The sequence below is a fragment of the Macaca nemestrina genome, chromosome 11, assembly GCF_043159975.1.
Source record: "Macaca nemestrina isolate mMacNem1 chromosome 11, mMacNem.hap1, whole genome shotgun sequence".
NCBI classification, from domain to species: Eukaryota; Metazoa; Chordata; class Mammalia; order Primates; family Cercopithecidae; genus Macaca; species Macaca nemestrina.
In genome coordinates, this window is record NC_092135.1 from 77394998 (window position 1) to 77416101 (window position 21104).

General features: G+C 37.3%; 1 protein-coding gene across 11 annotated transcripts in view; it reads right to left on the reverse strand.

Moving 5' to 3' along the window:
• Positions 1-21104, reverse strand: part of LOC105499530 (zinc finger protein 385B) — a 415582-nt gene that overhangs the window by 27084 nt on the left and 367394 nt on the right. For all 11 annotated transcript variants that reach the window (XM_071073000.1, XM_011772116.3, XM_011772120.3 and 8 more), the window contains one exon: positions 12812-12974. In XM_071073000.1, coding sequence (XP_070929101.1) covers positions 12812-12974 — 163 coding nt within the window. The remainder of the gene's footprint in view (positions 1-12811; positions 12975-21104) is intronic.

The following is a 21104-nucleotide window of genomic DNA, read 5'->3' on the forward strand; positions in this document are numbered from 1 at the left end:
GTAGTTTGACCCCCTGGGCTATGGTGCAAGAAGCAGGGTTGCTAGGGCCCCTCAGGGAGAAGTAACCCAGAAACCTAGCATGCTGATGAAAGGTAAGAATTTCTTACCAGTCAGCCTTCTGGCCTCTCTCTGTGCAAACTGGTTGAAGGAATGGTAAAAATTACTGTTTGTCTCCTGTAAAGTTTTGATTTATGGGAAAAAGGATTTGTGAGGCTAGTGTTTGCCTGTAGCCAATCTGATGTGCTTTACCTTATGAATTTATCTTTCTGCTTTGTTCTGTCATAAAAAAGGTACCCTAGAATAAAATGTGGATCCAGGACCCGTATAAGCCAGCTGTTCAAGCCAGCCCAGCAAGCCGGTCAGTTACAAACTTTGCTGCATGTCCCTGAAACAAACAAACAAACAAACAAACAAACAAACAAACTGGATGACGTTTCCCTCTCCTCTTGTTTTATGTCCTTGGGAGTTTGACCTTGTAATCATATGGTAGTATTTTCTCTTGGTCTTTGCCATCCAGAGGACAGGAATTTTGGAGTTCATGTCATACGTAGCTCTAAAAATTATCTTGAGCAGTTAAAAGCCTTAAACTGATATTATTTTAAGAGGGCTGGTTCCTCAAGGGGGTTTAGGGGTTTCTTATCATGCTAGGTCTCTTAGGAACATTGCTATATGGAGATTTATGACTCTGCAATTGTGACCGTAACAGAATTGGGCAAGAAATAGATATGATGTTGCATTGCAAACTGTGAAACTCACAATAATATAACATAAATGACTAAGAGTTTCTTGCCTATCCTACCTGTGCCCCATGATACATACCTCATCAAGACATTAGAAGTTATTATAAAAATAACTTCACATGGAGAATAGAGAAAAATGACTCATAATCCTGTCACACTAAATAGGAGTGTTCAAACTGGGCTCTATGGACTTCCAAGAGGCCCATGAATTCAAGGGATCCAATGACTTGGATGGCTAAAAACACATTTTTATTTTCTCTTTTTCTCAATGGAATGTAGCACTTTCTTCAATTATACTTGAGGGCGACAAACTATAGTAGTCCTAGCAGTACCTGTAACTTTGTCACCAACACAAGTCATATATTCTCATCAGACATTACAGTTGTCATAGAATGCTTGAAATATTATTTCTACTCTTCTCCACTTCAAAATTATAGGAGATATTAGACCCACTACTAAATCTTATTTAATGCATTATTGCTATATTACTATATCATAACTAAAAATTGACAATTGGATTTTGATAGAATTCATTTTATTTGAAAAGCTGTAAATTCCATTTTATAGATTTTATAGTTTGAGAATAGGCTTCACTAGCCAGTCACAGGCATCCATGGCACGAACGGAAGTTAAGAACCTCTGTGTCTGTGCCCGTCATTTCATTATGCCTTAATATATTATTTGCTTTTTCTATGTTGCTTCTTTTATTTACTTTAAAACTGTATAATACAAATACTTTATTTAAGTAATTCCCCTAGTATTAATAAATGTTTCCATTTTTCATTAATACAAATGCTACATTAGATATCTTAATGCATAATATTTATTTTTCTTCCTTTGTATTTAGGATTATTACCTTGGTATAGAATCTGGGAAGAGGAATTAACTGGTCTAATGGAATACTCATCATTATGGTTCTTGATTTATTCTATGAAGTTGCCTTCCAAAAGGGTTCTCTCAATTTAAAAATACTGTAAGTGATATAAGCAGGACAGCTGCTAATGATTTTTCAAAGTACTTGCAAAACTTCTATTGGATATTAATCATATGTCCTATGTGTTAGTCAAAGGATTGGGTAAAATTTTGACTGAAAAGAAATAAGCACATAATTTTTCTTAATCTAAAAATGCAGTATATGAATTAATTTCTAAATTGAGTAGAATTATTTTACTTATTAACAGGGAACTAAGAACAATGATATTGTGCTAGGGAAGACAAATTATTTTTAATGTGGATATGGCCATTTTGCTTGTTAAATGGGCAAAAATCATAAGACACTGATAGAAGTTCAAATATTTGAAAGCAAAGAATAAGATAATCTGTACTGTGATAAGAACTTTTAGTGTTTGTTATTTTATATTCAAAGGAAACAAGCATGTATTTTCTAGAAGCTAAGTAATTAATAGCCTACAAGGAATACCAAAAAATTGTTTACCGAGAAAAAGGTTTTGCAAAAGCTGGAAATAAAATATATGGGCTGACAAGTTTCTGTTTTTTTACTGATATAAATGCAGCAGGGACTTTTCAGGCAGGGGTGTGCTTCTCATTTGGATCATACCTGCCTCCCTAGTCTTTTGGATCTCAGTAGCCAACCCTGGCTCCAGGCAGGGCTGCTTCCCCACATGTGGCATCCAATTTTCTCTTTCCACAGATAGGGATGTGTTAGGTCATTCTTTCAATACTATGGCTGTACATACAGCAACCCGTCAACCTGTGAGGTGGGCATCCACCTTAATGAAAACAAAGAAAAAGAGCTATGACAGTGTCTTCTTCCCCTGTCCATATTCTAGGGAGGGCACCAGAGCTTCCCTCTTGAATGCCACTTAATGATATTCACTTAATATGTGCTAATTATGTTACTCCTATGCAAGAATAGAGTACCAGGGGCTGCAGGGGACATAATAGATGAGACACATTAACCAGTGGAAGGATAGAAAGACTTTTCCACCATTTCATATAAAGGTGAGGAAAACCAAGAAGGCCCTTCCACATCTTTAAATGTCTCACTGAAAAAGTCAGGCTCATGAAACCTTAATATCCTGAAATGAAAACACAAGTGCAAATAATTACTATGAGGCAAGAAAACAAGTACATAAAGAGGAATGTAAGTGCAGGTCACTGTTGCATGCCAGCATGTCATGAAATGATCACAGAGTCAAAATATAGACAGGACCTGGAAATTTCTTTGAACAAATGGTTACTTTTTATGGCTAGCATTTATTGAGTGTCTGTTGCATGACAGGCATTGAGCCAGGCAGCTTACATGTATAAGTTCATTAATCCTTACAACAATCCTAGAAGGTAGGTATTAGCACTCCCATTTTTTTAAAAAAAATATATACTTTAAGTTCTGGGACACATGTGCAGAACGTGCAGGTTTGTTACATAGGTATACCTGTGCCGTGGTGGTTTGCTGCACTTATCAATCTATCATCTACATTAGGCATTTCTCCTAATGCTATCCCCTGCCCTTGCCCCTACCCCAACAGGCCCCAGTGTGTGATGTTTCCCTCCCTGTGTCCATGTGTGTGATCTCATTGTTCAACTCCCACTTACGAGTGAGAACATGTGGTGTTTGGTTTTCTGTTCCTGTGTTAGTTTGCTGAGAATGATCGTTTCCAGCTTCATCCATGTCCCTGCGAAGGACATGAACTCATTCTTTTTTATGGCTGCATAGTATTCCATGGTGTTTATGTAGCATCCCCATTTTATAGATGAAGAAACAGAAGCTCCAAAGCATGACTTAGTCAAGGTTTTATGAGTTCAGTGAGAGGCAAAGCTAATCTGTCCGACTTCAAGCTCATGCTCCTTCTACTATGCTATGGATGTAAAGTAGGTAAATGGCACTCAGGAATCATACCTTCATTAATAGAGCTTTATATAAGGCCTCTCACAATTTGATTTTTTTTAAAAAAGCATTTGTAATATAGGGTGGGGAAAGAAACAATATACATTTTGAGATGTCAGACTTCCAGAAGTGTCATCTAGTAAATAAACCTCAAACAGCCTTCAAAAAGCATAAGCAGTATGCATAAGTTCACAAACCTTCATCCAGATGTAGTGAGTATATGTATAATGGTAGTAGGTTTGATGGACAGCCCGAGTGAGACTCTGGCATTGAAAATATTGGGTTGGTGCAAAAGTAATTGTGGTTTTTGCCATTACTTTTAATGGCAAAAATTACTATCCTTACATAGTAGTAACATAATTAGTATGTTACTTAACATTACTTTTAATGGCAAAAACCATGAGTACTTTTGCATTAACCTAATATTTTTTATCTGAATAACTCTGGACCATTGTTTCCTCTCTCTAGGTGTCACTTTCTAATATCCATCAGAATACTATTGTAATCATTAAATAAGATAGTGCATACAAAATATTTAGCATGCTATAAAGCACATAATGCTCATTCAGTTACATGTTATTAGTGTTGCTATTAAAATTATTTTTTGCATATAAGTCTCACAAACTTAGATCTATTTTTCTAGAATATAGGATACTAGGTGCAGCATAACGGAAGATGATGATAGCTGACCACTACAAGGTGCTGCCGTCATCTTTTGCAAAAAGCAGAAAGAAGGGTAGCTAAAATCAGCACCACAGGAGAAGGAAGGAAAAAATATCTGTGAGAACATCAATAACAGGCATTTCTGTTACAATCTATGTTTTGTAAAGCTCTTTTACAATCATTTCATTTGATCCATACAACATATCCATACTCCCTACTGCTGTGAAGTAGGGAGGGCATTATTTCCACTTTATGGATTAGAAAAGAGGGGCTCAGAGAATTGAATAACTTCTCTGGAATCCCAGCTAGTTAAAAAAGCAAGGAGTATCAAAGAGTAGAGTTATACTGTCCAATACAGTAGCCACTAGCCTTGTGTGGCTACTTAGAATTAATTGAAATTAAATACAATGAAATATTGACTTTCTCATTAACATAAGGCACATTTCAAGTGCTGAAAAGTCACATGCTGTTACATGCTGTTAGTCATAGTCATGTTGGACAACACAGATTATAGACCATTTCCATTATCACACAGTTTTTTTTTTTTTTTTTTACAGAATCTCGCTCTGTCGCCCAGGCTGGAGTGCAGTGGTGCAATCTCGGCTCACTGCAACCTCCACCTCCTAGGGTTCAAGCGATTCTCCTGCCTCAGCCTCCTGAGTAGCTGGGACTACAGGCGCCCACCACCATACCCAGCTAATTTTTGTATTTTTAGTAAAGATGGGGTTTCACTGTATTGGTCTCAAACTCCTGACTTTGTGATCCATCCATCTCAGCCTTCCAAAGTGCTGGGATTACAGGTATAAGCCACCATGCCTGGCCCACACAATGTTTTATTAGACAGTGCTGGTCTATAGAAATGAGAGCACCAATCCATTACTGCATAATATTATGTGCCCCGTGTTCACAACAGTGAACCTGAGCCTAAAGGAAAGAGTCAGGGAAGAGGAAGAGACTTTAGACATGTTTCAGTGAAAAACACTTTAAGCATTACACTATAAGGCTAACTTTGTGTGGCATTAGACCATAAGCATCCCTAGAAGTGGACACAAGCTGGGCGCGGTGGTTCATGCCTGTAACCCTAGCACTTTGGGAGGCTGAGGTGGGCAGATCACTTGAGGGCAGGAGTTTGAGATCAGCCTGGCTAACATGGGTAAACCCCGTCTCTGCTAAAAATACAAAAACCAGCTGGGCATGGTGGGGCACACTTGTAATTCCAGCTACTTGGGAGGCAGAGGCAGGAGAATCACTTGAATCCGGGAGGTGGAGGTTGCAGTGAGCCAAGATTGTGACCCTGCACTCCAGCCTGGGCAACAGAGTGAGCCCCCATCTCCAAAAAAAGAAAAAAAAGAAAAAAGAAAGAAAAAGAAAAAGCGGACCCAGAGTCCCCCAAATGCCTGCCACATGTGCCTTGCATACAGAAAATGCACATATTTATTGAGGAGCTCTATTTGATCATCCACCCATGTCAGAAAAATATGTCACTGTAAGAGAATTCTTCCTGAAGCAGGTAAGTAGAGTGTCATAAAAATATAAGTAATAACCTTGTTGAAATCTCAAGAGCATTTATGGTTATACATTTACAGAATTATTCAATGTACATACAAAATCCTTTTATATTCCAATATCTTTTTAATGAAGGAAAGTTGTATATAAATGCAATAAAAAGAAATAAATACTAGTTAAAATACGAATGAGGGTGAAAAAAGTTTTTAATAGTGATATAAGCTTTAACAAGGAGAAATCTAAGGCTTTCCTCTTTGGAGTGGTTTATAATATATCCTCAGTAAATCCTAAGTTAACAGACACTCAGTAAATCACAAATCAGCCTCAACTTTTGGTTCACTTTTCTTAGAGCAACACTAAAAATTGCTTTCAAAAGTGGGGAAACTAACAGTAAATGTTCAGCATTACTGGAAAGCAATATAAAATGCTGTAAAGTTTCAGAAGTTAGTTCCCAGAGGATGACAAACATTTAAGTACTAAGAATCTTCAGCCTTACCTGGAGGGATGCTATTGTCAAATTCAAGGTGCATGGGTAAAGATGGAGGCAGTTGTATTTTTTTAAAGCTGACTTTGAAAGTCATAATGATATATGTATATTTCATGAAAATATGAGCCTTAGTTTAATGGTCTGTTCTCTTTAGACAGATGGGATTCATTTATGTTCTACATGATTGTACCCCAGAACTTCAGACTTAAGATGTTATAAATATTGTTAATCTATTATTTCATGAAGGATGTGAAATTTTGGCCTCTCAGATTTGGATAGATGTATGCCAAATTTATGAGGGTGCTTGTTTATAAATGACGGATGCTGCCAAAGCAGAAAACTATTTTTCTTCCATTCAACATCACAAGGTCCTGTTACTAGAGACAGATAAGGGTGAGGAGGCAGCTAAGAAGACCTTGCAGGCTAATTGATGGAGTCCTGTGGCAGTCAACAGAAATGAGAAGTTGTCAGTTGGAAAACTTGGCCCCATTTGTAACAACACATAAAAACTATGAAGTACACAGGGGAACCCATAAACCTGATGAGGCGAGGGTCTCCATTTGTATCTATGGCAGAAAAACCTTTGACAAAATTGAAAATGCACTTTCATATGGCAACAGGGTGACCACAAAAAGCTAAACTGCTACTTTCAAGGCAAATCATAATGAGCTACTCATTGATAACGACTCTGGGTTTACACCTGAAGAACTGCCACCATGCAAAAGCACAACATGCTGAAAACTAAAATGAGCTGTTTCAAGGTGTCTTATCCTCTTTCTCTCCTTCTCATGTCTTTTCTAACACCATTACCTCACAGTCTCTGTAGGGCATGGGTGTGGGATAAATAAAACTATCTCCCTGCCCTCAGGGGAAATATTTTGGGTAAAATGATTCAAAATGCTATTGAAAATGTGGAGCGTGTTCAAGAGAACTCAAGAGTACCCTTTTGGAGGCAGGGCAAGCCTTCTACCATGCTGCAATGCCCTGTCTCAGTGTTAGCCTCTATTTCAGGGAGTACATTTGGCTTTAGACATGTAAAGTCTGTAACTGTCAAGCAGAAGCTTTGAGAACATTTATCATTTGCCATTTACCTAAAATGAGTGCTTTTATTCAAATTTGTTCTTGAAGAGATTTGTAACTTCTAAAACTTTTGTTCTACTACACCGAAACACTACAGATAATATCCTGCATAGAAATTAAGGATTATCAATGAAACAAAGCCTTGATGGTCCCTTCACTGCCACAGCTTATACCAAAACAGCAAGCAATTTAAAAGTCATATATGGTCCTACTCATCAATTCTTTAGAAAATGGTTAGTGGTTTCTTCCTTTGCCTGTTGGAATACTTGCATTTACTCCTCCATGTCACAGAAGTTTAGAAGTAATTGGAATAATGAAACAAGCATGAAAAAAGAAACCTCGAGTTTCCATCCTGACTCCATTGGGATTTGAGTTGTGCGACCTGACATAAACCACCTAACCTTCCCATAACCCAGGTTCTTCATTGTTACCGTAGTTTTGGGAGCAGCTTGAAGGTGATGACTATATATTATTTCTCTTTAAATCCGTAATATCCAACAATGACAACAAAAAACACTAGGTTGAAAGTTTTTGAGGGCAACAAATGTCCTTCTATTCACTGTTGCACCCATATGTACTATGCTATTTAGTATAGATAATCAACATTTGTTGAGTGAATAAATGGATATCAAGTTTATTGCATGAATGAATAAACAATGGATGCTAATTTCAGCCCTATCTATCAAAGGGTTAAGAGAGTGAAGTGAAAACATATGTGTAACTACGTCTTGTAAGCTGAACAAATTTAAGGTGTTTCTATTGTTATATTTCAACAGAAGATGCTGGCTCAATTATCTTTGCTCTTAATTGCATTTATAAATACATCTATAGCATTTCAAATCATTCCATATGCATTCATCTGTTTAGACAGCAACTGATTAAAGGCTGTTTAGTTCTAAGCAGCTTTATGTACTTTAAACGAGAAATGTCATTTCTTCATATTGATATCTAACTAATTTTTTAAAAAAATCCAATGCTAAAGCCCAGACACGTGGACTATTAGGTTGACTATCATAATATTTTATTATTTTTAAGAAGCAGGATTTTTTTGGAGGCTCCGTATTTTTTTAACCTGGTATGAGTTGTTAAATGCTGTCACAGAGAGCCTTCAATTTGATGTATTGGGCATATTATCACAGGGAAGTGTATTGTCATATGGCATTATGACACTTGTACTCCAGGGGGAAATTTGGGTAGAGTGTCTGGCCAATATATTCTAGCCATCTTCCTGAAGCTGCCTAATGCTTGCTGTGTTTTGACCCCAATTCTCCCAAAGCACATTTTTCCTCCCTCCCATTATGTTTCCAACTTCCTCTGATGCATCATTAAAAGTTGGGACAGATCCTGGGAGATGATAAAGCCATTTATTTGGATTTTACATGTAACTCTACCTCAACTTCCAAAAAGTGAATGGACAGCTATTCTTACATAACTGAGAAGAATAGCTTTAATGAAATATATCTAATTTTTTGAATCATGTAGTTAGAACTTCTTAAAATAAATGCAATCCATGCTATTATAGTTTAAACCCATTTTGTTTACTGACTGAGAGAAAAAAAAGAAAGCTTGCCATGATATCCCGAAATTTTTATACACAATAGCTCCATTATAACAAATCTCTTTGCATTCATACAGATCTGGATATAACATGAACCAAATTACGTCTCCAAAAGTAACATAAAAGAGAAAAATGGTTGTGCCAAGTGCCAAAATAGCAGGTAAGAGGGCTTCCCTAGCTCTTGGAAGCCTTTTAGACCACCTCTTAGAATAAATAATGTGTGCTCTCAAGGAGCAGAAAGAGTTCACCAGCTGGGCACAGTGGCACACACCTGTAATCCCAGCACTTCAGGAGGTCAAGGCAGGTGGATCACTTGAGGTTGGAGTTGAAGATCAGCCTGGTCAAGATGGTGAAACCCTATCTCTACTAAAAATACAAAAATTAGCCAGGCATAGTGGTGGGTGCCTGTAATCCTAGCTCCTTGGAGGCTGAGGCATGAGAATTGCTTGAACATGGGAGGTAGAGGTTGCAGTGAGCCGAGATGACACCACTACACTCCAGCCTGGGCGACAGAGCGAGACTCTGGTCTCAAAAAAAAAAAAAAAAAAAAAAAAATCATCTGTGGATCCCAAGTTTCTTGTTGGATACCCTGAAATCACACCTTGCCTTAAAGGATGTTCCCAGAATGCTGCTCTCCCAGAAGCTCCCTCCGTTAATTCCTGGCTATTCCCTCTCTTTCAAAATGTAAACAAAACTCTGCTGCTAAGCTATTGATGCTAAAACATGAGAATGGAAATGGAATTAGTCAAGTCTATGGATGTTGTGAGTGCCTGCATAGTTGAAATCTGGCAGCTGAGACATCAAGTGAGTAACATTTTCACTTTTCATTTAAATATCTGAGAATCACAGATACTACTTAAGCCCACTTGGCAGGAACTCTTCATTCAGAAGAAAAAGACCAGTGCTGGGGAATTTCAGTCTCATGAGATCTGCAAGTCAGTCATGAATTTTCACTGTGACTTTTACTCTAATTTTTGTCTGACTCCTTAAAGCAACATTGTCTGAAATAAAACATTTCAGTCAATTATCACAGTCATTATTCCTCTTCCCACCCTCTTTCTCCTTACATTGTACCTAGACCTTTTGTGAAGCACTGATTTTTGTGTCTTGTGTTTTTTTAAAACAGGATTTTAAATGAAATGAAAGCCAGATATCAACAAAAATCTATGACTCTGATAAAGCTGTGGGAGCTTTTCAAGGATTTAGAAACAGGCAGTTAACAATACATTAGGTATTATATCGTTTGGACCAGATTTCCCATCTGGGCAAAGCTTCTAATTTTCCAACTTGAAAATTCTATAAAACTCATGTGGGAATTCTTACCTAGAAGCTGACATATGGTTGACAGTGACAAAAGAACATGCATCTATTTAGCAAATGCACTCCTTTTTTTTTAAGTGCCATCTTTCAATGACTTTGGTGTAGCTTTTATAAGTATAATAGAACAAATACTTTTTGTTAGTATTAATACTTATACCAAACACAGAGAAACAAAAAGTAATGGCCCAGCAAATGAGTTACCAAATAATTTATACAGATTTTGAGTAAGGAAACATGAAAAATGAGATAACCTCTAAATACAGGTGGTTTCTATTACTTCTAGTCCAAATCTGGACAGTCACAAAGTGGGTGACATCAATACTGTTAGACTATAGGTACTAAGAGGTAGGTAAAAGAGTGGCAGAGGAAGCAGAGAATGCAGGAAGAAGGACCACCACATATGTACTGAAGAAGAGATGCTGTGGTTAAGATTTGTCTTCCTCTCTCCTGGGTTTTAGATCTTAATTCTCGTTCCTTGTTCACACCACTGGTATGCTTTATCCTGGTGTTTTCCAAATGCTCTGTAGGCAAACACAACTGCTAAAAAGTGTCTTCGTTTTACTGAGCACCGGCTAACATTTGAGTATTGGAATGAAAGCCTTGAATCCTTAAACTTTATTTCAAAATATACTCATTGAAATTGGGCATTTCGTAGGTATAAGGCATGCTGTGACTATAATCCAGCCCCCTTTATTTGGATATTCTATTTCTGTACTGCTCTTTCCTTGGTTTTATCTCCTCATCTTTGACTTTTTCCCCCTATTTTCTTTTCTCTTCTTCCACACGTTTCCTTCTCCCTTTAATTATCTGCTTTTTTAAAAAATGGATTCTTCTCTGATTGTTCCATCTCTATTTCTGATTTTGACACTATTTTCTGCTCATTACTTTTACTGTTATCCCTAGAGCCAACCCAATTTTCAAATAATAATATAACTTAAGTGGAATACTGAGCTCACTCAGTAGCAACGTTGTAACATGTATGGTACCTACCAACTGTTCTAGTAGCTGAAAGTGACACTAACCTCCATTGTTTTATCATTTTACTTATATGTTTTGCTGGAACGTAAAGAGCATAATTTAGGTAACAAAACTTTTGCAGAGTATTGTTCCATAGAGGCGGTGATATCCTGCATTAAACGAAACCAGGCAAGAAGTCAGCAGACTCCTGCTCTTCCAAACACTGGGTAGCCTCCAGTAAATAACTGCCACATTGTGTATCTCACCACAGTTTGCAATTTTGAAAAATAGAGGTAATATTTGATATTATACCTGATAGATATTGATTAAAGACTAATTACATAATATATGTAAGAAGGCTTTGTTCTTTAGAGAGGGAGATGTGCTCTGTAATAATCTGGCATTTATGACTATATCTGTTCATCAGTTAACATGATTTAGTGATCCTATTGTACAAAGAACAAAAAGTCTTTATTAACAAATTTAGCTTAGCCAATCCTTCTAGGCTAAAGGGCTTTTGGAGCCAGCATCTACAGGGCCTAATCAATAACGGTCCCCTTTTCCATAGTCTCTTTGTTTGAACAGGTTTTCTGAATCTTCCTTTTACAGTAATGGATCTTCTCCAAAAGTCATGGGAAAGCAGTCTAAAGTCTCCTTCTAACATTCTCCAGTGATTTGAGAAGTAGAAGAGAATCAGAAATGTTTCCCACAAAAGGGAGGCCCCTAAAGAGAGCATCAAACATAAGAGAAAGGGACATATTCTCTTAGTCTCCTTTAACAGAGACTGTTCTTCAAAGAGTCACTGAAACAAGATGACATATCCGTCATGGGCGCAGAGGGGCAGATGTGAGAGTGTGGAAGCCTATTAAACATTCAGTTTCATGGTATCCATGCTACAAAAATGATTTTTTTTCTCTTTCCACTGAAAGAACCTACTCAGAGATTCTACCGATTCACTGGGACTATGAAATATAGTCTCTTCTTCAGAGGCATTTCACCTAGTAACCCATTTCCATTTATATATGAAGGTCTTCTGTTAATCAGTTCATACGTTGGAAATCATTCCCTTAAAATATGTAAGTCCATTTGTAACTTTGAGGGGAACTTGGAAGATCTTCAAAAAGCATCATCTTTTATTACTAAGCACATTTCCAGATTCATTTAGTAATGCCACTCTCTCAGAAAGTTCCCCCCTTTGGCTCCTCAATTCCTTTTTACTGAGGTAAGAGAACATAAAAATATCTATTAGTAAACAAGTTTAAGGAGTCCTTCACTAAAAAAGTCTATAGTAAAAAACAAACATAAAATAAATAGAAAGAAGTAATAAACTAGGTATTTTAGATCTATTTCCTGATTTTAGTCTAAACACATTGTGATCAAGTAGTTTCTACTCATTTTCATGCATATATACATATATATATTTACATATACACATATATATTTAAACGTATATATTTAATAACATGGAATGGAAACGTATCAAATGCTTAAGTTCCGTGCAAACATATAATCCTTCCCGTGAAGAAAACATATTAATATCACAAAAACAAATCATGGAGAGTAACATGCAACAACTGAGGGCAGGAAAATGGGGTCAGGGCAGGTGAACAGGAGAAACACAAAGAATGTAAAGAACAAAAAGTGTCATTGACCTGATTTGTCAGAGTTGTTGCCTGTGATTGGAGTGATGGAGCAGCTGGGATTAGCCTTTGCGCTGTCCTTGGAAGAAACCATTTTGGGTTTATTTTTCGTTGCCTCTAGTGCTTTGACCTTCTTGGCATGTTTACTTCCTTTGTAGTGGGCCTCGGCCTGGCTCTACAAAGGAGAACAAATCAGGCTCATTTTTTGCTAATTACAAACACCACAGTGGATGATCATGCAGGAAAAAAATACATTCGATCATAGGCACCACAGACGTTTACAACTCAGTACCTGACTATGTTTTTGGCACTTCATGAAATGGTAGACCAGTTCCTAAGAGGGTATAGCATATCGAAACCTCCTATACAATACAAAGGACCTGCATCTTTAAAAAAACAGACATTACATGAGTGGACAAAAGGATTAGGGCAAAACTGTGACGAAGGTGAGCCTTGTCTTCAGCGCCCTCCCACCATTGCCCACTGGGGGTACTTTTCAAACATTGGCTGGCAGCAGCGGCTTTGAGTGTCCTACCCATGCCTGTGGGTATGACCTTTCACAGTCATTTCCCTTCAACTAAAATCCTGTTTGCCACGTGTCTGCTTTCTTCTGGGCTCTGCTCTGAGGCCAACTGGTGTGACGAAACTTGTTAATAGGTGCTACTGAGTGAAAATGACACTGAATTTTTTGGTAAGATCTACATGCACTTCATGTATCATTTTGATGACTCCAGTTACAAGAACGGATAATATAAGCCACAAAGGAGGTAGTAACAAACCCTTGTTTCTGATCTCAGATGTGATTCTGAAGTCTAAGTAGTTAGTGCTAAATTAATTTATACACAAAGCATATGTAGAACGGTAACTTCAGTACTAGATCAAAAGGAAAAAGAAAGAGCAAGACAAAACACAAAAACAAATTACAACAAGCCTTGAAAACATTTAATCAACTTACTGACATTTGGAAAATTCTCCTCTGCCTAAACACTAAGGCTTTTCTCTTATTGGTATCTAGTATTAATATATATGTTAACAAAAGAATCTAAGTATATTCACTTGAATTGAATTTTGAAAAGACTCTGAAAAAATATAAACATGTATTTAGTGAAAAGAAACAAAACTAAACATAAATGGTATATTAGCTTAGTTATAAAAGTGAAATGGATGATAAATCTTATGCAAAGCAAGATGAACTTTTGTTAGAGGATTTCTAAAGAAATAACGACTTTAAAAGACATCAGTTTTCTTTATATACTTGTATGTGTTTGAAGAGGATTAAATGAACCTATCCACTCATTCTCCTCAACAAGCAGAATACAGGTGATAAGTGTGTGTGTAGGTAGGTAGTTGGAAGTGATAGTGGACAGAATCGGTCTCTGTCCTTAGGGTCCAATGAGGTTTCACACATACCTGAGGTAACAAGTACAATGGAGAGCTATCCATATACAAGGGTGAGCTAAAACAGCAAAAGATGCATGCTATGGGCGATACAGGACAACAAAACAATGGACCAGAGAGGAGCGGTATTCATGAAGACTTCCTAAAATGGGTAACTTTTGATTTGAGATTTGAGGAAAGGGGTCCATATATACTAGTAGAGAAGAGTACATTTCTAGTTGGAAGATGCAGGCCTAAGGCAAGGACTGACACTAGAGTGCTGGAACAGCGAGGGCCATGGCTGGAGAGGTGCCTACATGGGCCTCTTGGTGGAACATCATCAACATGAGTCAAGGAAACTAGATGTGTAGTTATGTAGAGGAGGTCACCACTGAGGTGAGATTCTCAAGTAGAGGCCTGATGATACACACAAATTCCAAATGGGGAAGACTTCTGCAACAGCTATTTATTACATGTTTGTTGGACTGAATATGAGAGAAAAGAGATGACGCAGAAAGGAAGGCAGCAGAGAGAATATATGATTCTTCTGGTAAAATCATTGGTGGAGAGTATGACTATAATAAAGTCCCTGTTATAATAATATCATTGATTTCTTGAAGACTTGGTTATTATCAGTCCTCCTTCTGCCCTTTGCTTAAGTGGAACCATTTCACTACTAACTACCAGAGACAAAGCACTCTTCTAACATGCCATGATTAGACTAAGCCATCTAAGGTTGATTATTGTGTGTTGTTGGAGTGTTTCTTCTGACTTTCCTGCTTGCTTCACCAGGACATGTTGCTTTGCTATCTTCAGACATCCAGCCATAGCTAGTTCAGCAGAACTGGTGATGGTGAGCACCATTTCAATGCCAGCATTACTTCCAGATCTTGGTGGGTGATAAGTTTACTTTATCCTAAGCTCATAAATGATGATGATGAATTTGTTCATGCCAAATATTATAGATGATACAATCACAAGTGTTAAGGGTCATGCAGTGAGTTAATCATCATATCCATATATTTGCTCTCCCATTTAAATGGAAGCTTGGTGATAGATTCATGCCACAGTCTGTTTTTCAGTGTACCTTGATTCTGCTGTGTTATTTCTTGTAGGGTGGCAGGTGGTTGGGGAAAAAACATTGCTTTGCTAGTAGTGTACTCTAAGGGTAGGTTTTGGGCATTTTAGTGATTTCCCTAGCATATAACCCAGATCACCCAAAGTCTATAGCCTTGTGCTGACTATACATAGTCCCTAACTTCCTGAATATCTTTTCATACATATCTTTTTAGATTTTCATTGACTTTACATTGCTCTTGCTTGGTTTGCTCAAGGACTTCTTATGTTGTTCTCTGTCAAGCTGGAAAAAAGTCCCACAGGGGGAGAAAAGTGTAACATTATTTTAGGGCCTTTATTACCAACCAAGAATGTTTGAATCCAACTAATATAGTTTGGTAGTTATACATTAAGAAAATAGGCAAATAAAAATTAAAAATTGATAACGTAATATAATAATAATGATTAATATTACTGAGCTTATTGTTTCAGGCACAATTCTAAATGCATTACATATTCTAACTCATTTAATCCTTATAATATCCTATGAAATAGGCATTACTGGCCAGCACTTTACAAATGGGAAACTGGGCATAGAGAAGTTAAATAACTTATAAAAAGTCACACAGGTGGGTGGAGAAGCCATGGTAGATATAAAATGCTTACATGCATATCCCTATTTAATTATATAGCCACATTATACATATACCTACCTGCACTAAGTTAACATTATAATTTTATTAGAAGTAAAAATATACACAAAGATACCATGCTGCTTTTAATTACTCAGAGAAGGATTATAACTCAATTCTATAGAAATTTCTATGAGTAGGAAATACATACTTAATTCATGACAAATATGCTAATATTAAACACCAGGTCTGATCCTTCTGTTGAGTAAGGAAAGTTCCACTTTTAGGCCAGGTGCAGTGCCTGAAACTCCAGCACTTTGGGAGGCCCAGGAAGGAGTACAGCTTGAGCTTAGGAGTTTGAGACCAGCTTGGGCAACATCTCGAGACCTTGTTTCTACCAAAATTCAAAAAAATTAGCTGAACATGGTGGCACATGCCTGTAGTCCCAGCTTCTTGTGGGGAGGAGGCAGATGGATCGCTTGAGCCTGGAAAGTCGAGGCTGTAGTGAGCCCTGACTGTGCCATTGCACTCTGACCTGGGCAACAGAGTGAGACTTCGTCTCAAACAAACAACAACAACAAAAAGTTCCTCTTTTTAAATATATAACAATTTCTACAAGGTATCAGGAGACCTGCTAAAAACTCATCTTTCGCAGTACACTAAATAGTGCAGCGTTACTTTAGTGCCCTTTGGCTAAAGAAACATATGGTTCTCTAAATAAAACCTCCAAGTGCAAGATAAACAGAGTGTCATTTCCTCATTACTATTTCTTGGCATCCATGTCAAAAGTTAACAGCGTCAATTAACACTTGGGATAAGGATCCAGCTAAGTGACACTTCACTGGCCAAGATGGAAAAAACTCTCCATAGCCATGATCCACTTCTGCTTTGAGTTCAGAGCCAGGGAGAAAAGTGCAACAAGGCTTTTTAGCTTCTATTGACTATTGTTTGGGAAAAATGGAGTGGAAGACTGTGAAATAAAGACAGAATGGCAAGTGCCACTTCCTTATATTTGGCATCTTTCCCATTCTCCTGTGGTATTCTTAGTAGTGGCACTTTGCTATCCCTAGTACTGTGTCTGAGGCAGTGTCAACAGCTTCTAAATGCTGGGCAAATCTTCAAGTGAAACTGAGACACTGTTAAGTAGCAAAAGATTAACCTGACTTCATTATCTAGGAGCCTTCTTACTTGAGGAGTGAAAGAAACAAGGACAGGTGCCACAAAACGCATGAACTAGGCAACACACGTCAAGCCCATCAACAATGGCTCTTGTGTCACTTCTAAGAGACTAGGTGGGCCAAGCTGACTTATTTTACACCCAATGAGTAATTAGCAGACACATGCTTGTCTAGCACTAATGGCTTGCATTCTGCTTCCCCTCCTAAAGTGCTGCTGTGCCCCTAACTGGCGGTGAACAAAGAAACCTCTTCACAAGAATTGCCAGAATTAGAAAGAGTCGCCCAAACCACTACGCTGACCTTCACATAAGAATTCATCAGCATATAGGTTCTTCTCTGAAGGCCACTCTGGTAATTACCTGACCACCCACTGATAGAAGAATAGCTTTCATAGGAAATGACAACTTGGAATGTTTTCTTCCATTAATAACTTTTGTTGCTAAATCTCTTCACTTTCTCAAATCCTTTACATTTCTTAGAAACCCATTGGTCCAAACAAAAAAGATAAAGAATAAGATGACTTAATGCTTCAAAAACAAAAATGTAACCCAAAAACTTCTAAAATTCACTGTGTTCTCATTTCTGATTTTTATCTTATTTATTTCTTTTCTTTTTTTTTTTTTTTTTTGAGACAGAGCCTCGCTCTGTCACCAGGCTGGAGTGCGGTGGCACAATCTTGGCCTCACTACAACCTCTCCTCCCCAGGTTCAAGTGATTCCCCTGCTTCAGCCTCCTGAGTAGCTAGGACTACAGGCGTGTGCCAACATGTCCAGCTAATTTTTTGTATTTTAGTAGAGACGGGGTTTCACCCTGTTGGCCAGGCTGGTCTCTATCTCCTGACCTCTTGATCCTCCCACTTCGGCCTCCCAAAGTGCTGAGATTACAAGTGAGAGCCACCGCGCCCAGCCTGATTTTTACCTTATTTCTAATTTGGACTTCAGAGAGATAGATGGCTAGGAACTTGAATGAGGACATTAAACTGTGCTCACTTTGTATGGAAAATACAGTCCAAGGACAAACTCACAAAGTGACTGGGGAAAGAAAATGGCCCTGGAGAAAGTACTTGCCTATCTATTTACCAATAGAACCAACCTTTTTTTTGCATTTTAAAAAGTAATTAGAACTGTTCCCTTAATTAAAGAAAGTGCATAAGTAAAACTACTGGCATCTGTTTTTTTCCTGAGACCTTAGATTTCAATGTGTTAAGCAGGGTTATAAGGGAAATAGCAGAGGTCAGCTAATTATCAGGAAAACCCAATATACTAAAATGCCAAATAAAACATATGTCAGATGAACTACCATAAAACAGGCTAAACTAACAAAGGGGAAACCTGATGATTTATTCTGCAAAAAATTATTTAGTACCTGCCATGGTCTAGGTATTGTAAAAGATTAAAAACAAAGACCCCTACTTGCCAGAATCGTGGTTGGAAGAAAAGACAAGCATACAGATAACTACAATCCAAAGCAGAAGGCAGAATTGTAAAATGGGAGGTACCAAGAAACAAAGAATATGAGAGTCAGGGGAGAGGTAAATCTCTTCAGACTGAAGAAATCAAGGAAGCTCCATGAAAAGAGGGTATCAGAGCTGAGTTCTGCTGCAAGGGCAGGGCTCTGGAGTGGCAGAATGGAGATGAAGGTATTATGGGCAAAGGGAACAACATGTGCCAGGGCACTGAGTCCTGTGTATTATACAGTGTTTCCTGGGCACGTACACTTTTCAGTTTCACTAGAATAGATATATAAAGGGAACAACAGGGAAAAGTTGCTACGTTGTACTACCTTGAAAATGATGGTTCCCTGTACCACAGAAACATATCATAGTGTTTTCGATTAAAAATCAAATATTCTGCCGGGCGCGGTGGCTCACGCCTGTAATCCCAGCACTTTGGGAGGCCGAGGCGGGCGGATCACAAGGTCAGGAGATCGAGACCACGGTGAAACCCCGTCTCTACTAAAAATACAAAAAAAAATTAGCCGGGCGCGGTTGTGGGCGCCTGTAGTCCCAGCTACTCGGGAGGCTGAGGCAGGAGAATGGCGTGAACCCGGGAGGCGGAGCTTGCAGTGAGCCGAGATCGCGCCACTGCACTCCAGCCTGGGCGACAGAGCGAGACTCCGTCTCAAAAAAAAAAAAAAAAAAAAAAAAAAAAAAAAAAAAAATCAAATATTCTATTTGTAGGCATTTTGTATAGAAAATGATTATGATATAAGATGCTGCTCTTACATCACAAATTTTATCCTCTGCTCTAAACTACAATCCTACATTAAATTAATTAAGTTATTTATATTGAATCTTTAATAATTATTTGAGACAAAAGCAAGATGCTTAAAATGCTATAAACATACTAAGAAACTAAAGTTTACTGAGTAATAGTTAACTAATGACTTAAATCATTGTTTCAAGATAAAACTGGTTTTACTATTACAATGCTTTTGGCATATACTTGTTGCATTCATAAGATCACACACTCTCAGAGACAAAGGTACAATACAGGAAGTATAAGCTATACCCAAGAGAAAGGCTTACTTATCCAAAGATTGCTAGTAAGATTTTCTGCTGATGTTTGCAATTGTAAGGCCTGCAATATCAGTAATGACATACTATGGGCTTTGATATTCACTTCATTCAATTCTCATCTATTGGGATCTCTTGAAAACAAAGTCCAGACAAAATTATAACTATTACGAGCCTTTTAGCTCAAAAAGACAATGTCTTTGCTAATTGCTAATTTGTATCTAGTGAAACACTACCAGTTGCTATGGCCTGTCTAGGGCCATCACATTACATAACTCTGCAGGGCACTATTCACATATATTTCAACATTAGTAGTATGTTCTGGGTTGTGCCAGGCCAGAGTCGTACCTATGACATTCTATATTTACTGACTTTATAATATACATGTAAAAAACCCCATCAACTCTAAATATTTCTACGTTACTAAAGTGAAAGTGGTTGCTTTCTAAGAAGAAAATGATATGTACTCCAGACTGCTAATTCTCTTTGGGCCCAATTTAGATTCTCTCAAACATTATAAGATAGAATTACAGTTCTTGCGTTACAGCTGCTTTAAAATACCACTATTTGAATATATGAGCATTACATACACAAACACACACACACACGTATGTTCAATCACATTATCAAAACTTTTCAATGTAGGCAAAATTCATTTCTTAAAATGCTAAGATCTTTAGAGGGCTTGAAATTAATTTTTCAAATGTGCTTATTTGTCAGCTAAGAGTCTTGATGCTCATGTTTCTTGCCCATGATTCACTGGTGGAATTACTTACACACAGAAATATACAGAAGTTAAATGGACCAAATAACTATGACAGAATTTACATGATGAATTAGAAAGATGCTGCAGTTTGAGTTAAAAATCAGCTGGAATATAGTAAAAAAAAAAGTGCTTTTAAAAAATAAATAAAATGATTTCTTATAATGGAGTTTCAAGTGAATAAAATTTTATCTCATTTTCCAAGTTTTATAGTTCAATTACTGGAAGGCAGATTATTAATTTTAGATGATTCCCAGCAATCTACATTTCTTCCCCTGGATATTCACTGACACTCTATGTTACTACTTTAGGGGTGAGTAGCACAGGGCATAAGAGAGACAATTATTTAAGCTTGGCTGTATCAACTGTGATCTGAACACAAATCTTTTCATTTGTTCAGTTCTGCGCTCTCTCTCTCCTCTAGTTCTCTCCTGTATTTCAAATCAGGCCATAATTTAAAATTATCTTCTTTTATAAATAAGTTTATTATATATTTACCAAGGTAAAGTTAATCTTAGATGAGTAGTTCCTTAATTCTATGAATGAATACTGTACATTTTAGAGATTTTAGTTTGAAAAAGATGTTTCTCTCACCAACCTAATGGAAGTAGGTTTATATGAATTTTTCAACATAGGTAATGAGTAATAAAATGATTTTTATTTAATGTCACAATTTAACATCATCACAATTTATTTAAGAATTCATCAAGAAATATCTTGCTTAAGAAAGCAAGACTGCTTAACTCTCCATTTAAATTATATAACAATTTTAGAATTTCTAAAA